The 3,626-nt window shown below is 45.2% G+C and overlaps 1 protein-coding gene across 1 annotated transcript; it reads right to left on the bottom strand.

The window, feature by feature from the left end:
• Window positions 1-453: 453 nt before the first annotated feature.
• On the bottom strand, window positions 454-2,447 carry LOC147615066 (uncharacterized). Its single transcript, XM_086780038.1, has 3 exons — window positions 2,293-2,447; window positions 1,635-2,175; window positions 454-1,538 (listed from the first exon to the last, which is right to left on the bottom strand). The coding sequence occupies exons 2-3, from the start codon at window positions 2,113-2,115 to the stop codon at window positions 454-456; spliced, it is 1,566 nt and encodes a 521-aa protein (XP_086636164.1). The 5' UTR covers window positions 2,116-2,175; window positions 2,293-2,447.
• Between the last annotated feature and the right edge of the window lie 1,179 nt (window positions 2,448-3,626).

Genomic DNA, 3,626 nt, shown 5'->3' with positions numbered 1-3,626 from the left:
AGTGAAAGGTCACCCGAGGTAGCTTTACAGATGAGACAAAACAAACCAGACATCAGAAAACTCTATTCTACCCAGGCACACACAAATCTAGAATTTATTAGAGATCCGCAAGTATCCACATGCTTGCCATTGACCTCATAGCACACAGAACCACTACCTGTTACTCTGCTTTAGTTCTCTAGACCTTCCCTGTAACCTGCTAATAACACAAGCACATATAACATAACACCCCCCCCCCTCGGGGTAGGTGACTGCTGTGAGACGAGCTTCAAGAGTTCAATTTGCCACTTGAGCACTAATCTAACAAAAATCCAAGTCTATTTGCTTCCACCCTACACACACACACCACCCCAAGACAACCAATTCAGATATTACAAGGACTAACACCACTTAGGGTGCACTGATTACATTTTCAGAAAAAGTAGATCTAAAATCCTAATTTCCTCCTGCAACCTACTGCTCCTCAGCCATGGCTTGCTGCTCCTGTTGCTCCTCGACCGGGAGAATGATGTCTGCGACAGCCCAATCCAGTAAATGTCGCACCTTTTTAAAGAGTCTTCCACCTTCGTACAAACTGAGATCGAATGCATGGTTGATAAAGAAAGCAAGTTTGTACTCTTGGTCTCCTAGTTCAATCTCTGATGACAAAGTCATCTCCTTTGTGAGCCTCTTGAACCAATTCTTCTCCCCCTTATTCTTGAGCCTCTTTAGCACGCTCTTCTCCATGTGTGCAAGAAGTACCATCTCTCCCAACCTTCTCCTTATGATAAGATTATACTTATTCAGACCCTTCCCCTCTAATACGAACTTCCCTAGAGCTACATCCATTCCATCTCCATCTTGCATACTGAACCCTACTTCCTCCAATGAAGTAAGCGAGCCTAAGGAAGGCTTATATGCAGCTTCATACGACAAGACATCAAAGGAGCTTGGCCTCCTTTGACAATTGTCGATAATATAAAAATTGGTACCTTCAATCGAATCTACTTGTCTGGTTACCGCCTTTTCCTTGTTGTGCATCGATTGCCTGGTATGTTTCAGATTTCCCATAATCTGAAAAGTGCAAGCACCCAGATGGCCGGCCACTCCACCTACATTGAGGCCGACTTCGGTCGCATTGCTGCTACCTGTCTGCATCTTCTCGGTCACACTCATAGAGCTGACACCTAATTTTTGAGATGCCCACAATGCTGCAGCAGTCGACGAGCAACAATGGAAGGATGCATTGAGGGAGTCATGCGCTATTCCAACCCTTGTGATTGTGTTGTAGGCCTCCTCGTTGCTTTCCTCAGCAGCCTTTTGTACTTGCACTATGCTCTTGCCGAGCAACTCAAATACACTAGAGACGTCAAGGTCGAGTAGCTTTTGCTCATAAGCAAAAAGTGCTTTTGGCTGCACATGCATACTAAACACAAGCCTCAAAGTGGCTGAGAGGCAGCACCTATTCTCTGGGAGTGGCGCAAGTCGTAAGTCGCCCTCTCTTACCCCAAAGCCCGGCTCTGCTGCAGCCATAATGACAATCTCAAGGTTGCTCAAATCTGCAAGAAATCGGAAAGGTTCACAAAGACAAGGTGTAAGGTCGACACAACACCAAGTTCAGGTTATGGTCTCTGCAAACAAAGAAAATTACTTACCTGAACCTACAGGTCCTGGTGGTTTTTCAGCATCCACCCGAAGGTCTGGCAAAGTTGAGACAGCCGATGGGGAAGGAGAAGCATTTGAAGGAGGAGCTTTGGATGCATGCGAGTCTTTTTCTCCTTGGGTGCTACTTTCTTGCTGCTGCTGCTGTGAGCTTTGTCCTTCTTCACCGCCAACCACTTCATTCGGCAAATCATGATAAAAGGCCTTAACCAGTCTAGAAGCTGGAATAAAAATAGCTCCCTGTATCTTTCTCTCCCAAAGGTCGGCCCACAAAGAAGGGCATAACACAAAAATCTCCACTTTTGTCACCTCCCCTCCTTTCACCCTCAAACTCACTCTTGAAGAAGGAACTCCCACTGTTAGGGTTGCTGCCATATCCTGTACATCTTCAAATAGCATCTCTATGGCATCTTCCTTCCTCCATACCTTCACGTTCTGCTTCGAGGGACCACATGCACGGAGATGGAGAGACATGATTGCAGATAGCAAGAGAACACAGTGGTAGTTTCGTTTCCGCTCCAAGTTTCGTTTGTGCTGAAGGCAAAGATAAGTGAAGTATTTTGCTTAAAGGCAAGCTAAGTGAAGTATTTTGAGCAAGAGGGTTGCTCTTGAACAAGAGGAAGAAGAAGAAGAAGAAGGTGTGTCACTCACCTCTTCGCCTATGCTTGTCGCTGGATAAGGTGGGAGACTCCGCGCGCGTAGTAGGAGCCGGTACGTAGAGGATGTCTCCTTGGAAGCCTGCAACACCTCTCTCACCTCCCTCACACACACACAGAGAGAAGCGGGACAGAGAAAAGCGTTCACGTTTTTTGACTCAAATCCCAAATTATAAAGTCCAAACTTACAAAATTTGGCTTTTAAACAACTTGAATAAGTGTCCGGGCGCCCATAATATTACCCTAGGCCATTTTGGACATGTTTTGGCGCTCCCGAGACACTCAAAATCCCTATTTTCTAGCTCCTACTTGGGAATTTTAAAAAATTACAAAGTTCAACGGGAGATGATGAAATTACAAACATCCGGCAAAAATTGGGCCCGGATTCAAATAATTTAATGTACATATTTAAGGTACAAATTCAAACAAATTGCCGCCTTGATGCCAACTTTCCCTTTGCTTCTTTGTTCGCGTTTCAATCCCGCTTTGACTCCAGCTATCCTTTTGCTTAGGTAGGGGTTGTCCATAATTTTGGCAGCCCCCTTTTTTCGGAACCAATCATGGGCGGGCATATGGTTGCCCCACGTCTTCACACGCACCTGGGCGCCAAATATGGCGCCCAGTGTGTAAATGCCCTAAAGCAGAAAGCATGTAGCTTCTAGCAACGTTCAAAAAGAAAACAATAGTTTCGTGAAGATGTGTGCACACACATACTTTCCACACACAGAGGGAGGGATACCGGCCTAGCTAGGTATGCGGTCCCGCACCTAGCTAGGTATGCGATCCCTCCCGAGCGGAAGCTGATGCTGTTGAATGCAAAGGTCATTTCTTCTTACCGACACTCGCACGAGGAGGCGTGAGTGTTATTCACTTACGCGCGCGCGCGCACACACACACACCCCCCAATAACGTTTGACTAAATACCCCTCCCCTTCTTTTTGGAAGTGTGAAGAGATAGTCGTCACATCGTCAGATATTTCAAATACTTGATTACCCCCTGTAAAGCCTCCATCGTACGGAGCCCTCATGCATGCTATCAGGACCTCGGGGGGTCACTTATAAATATGTAAGCCTAGCACCTAGGTTCAGCATAATTGGTTTTTTTATCCATTTTTTACATATTTTTTACATACAAAAGGGTACTATTTAATGGGGGTATTTACAAATTGCATAGAAAAAGGGTGTGATTTATTCATGAAAAATTCACAAGAAATGGTGTTTTTAAATAGGCCTCCAACGCACGCAATATAGAGTGCTTACATATAATGAACCCCCGAGATCAGGGGTCATCAAAATTCAATTTTGATACTCAAGTAATGTTTCTTTATC

The sequence above is a fragment of the Cibotium barometz genome, chromosome 41 (assembly GCF_041138505.1).
Source record: "Cibotium barometz isolate CiBa-2024 chromosome 41, ASM4113850v1, whole genome shotgun sequence".
Taxonomy (NCBI): Eukaryota; Viridiplantae; Streptophyta; class Polypodiopsida; order Cyatheales; family Cibotiaceae; genus Cibotium; species Cibotium barometz.
Note: the sequence above shows the minus strand (reverse complement) of the source record. Positions and strands in the feature narration are given on the sequence as shown.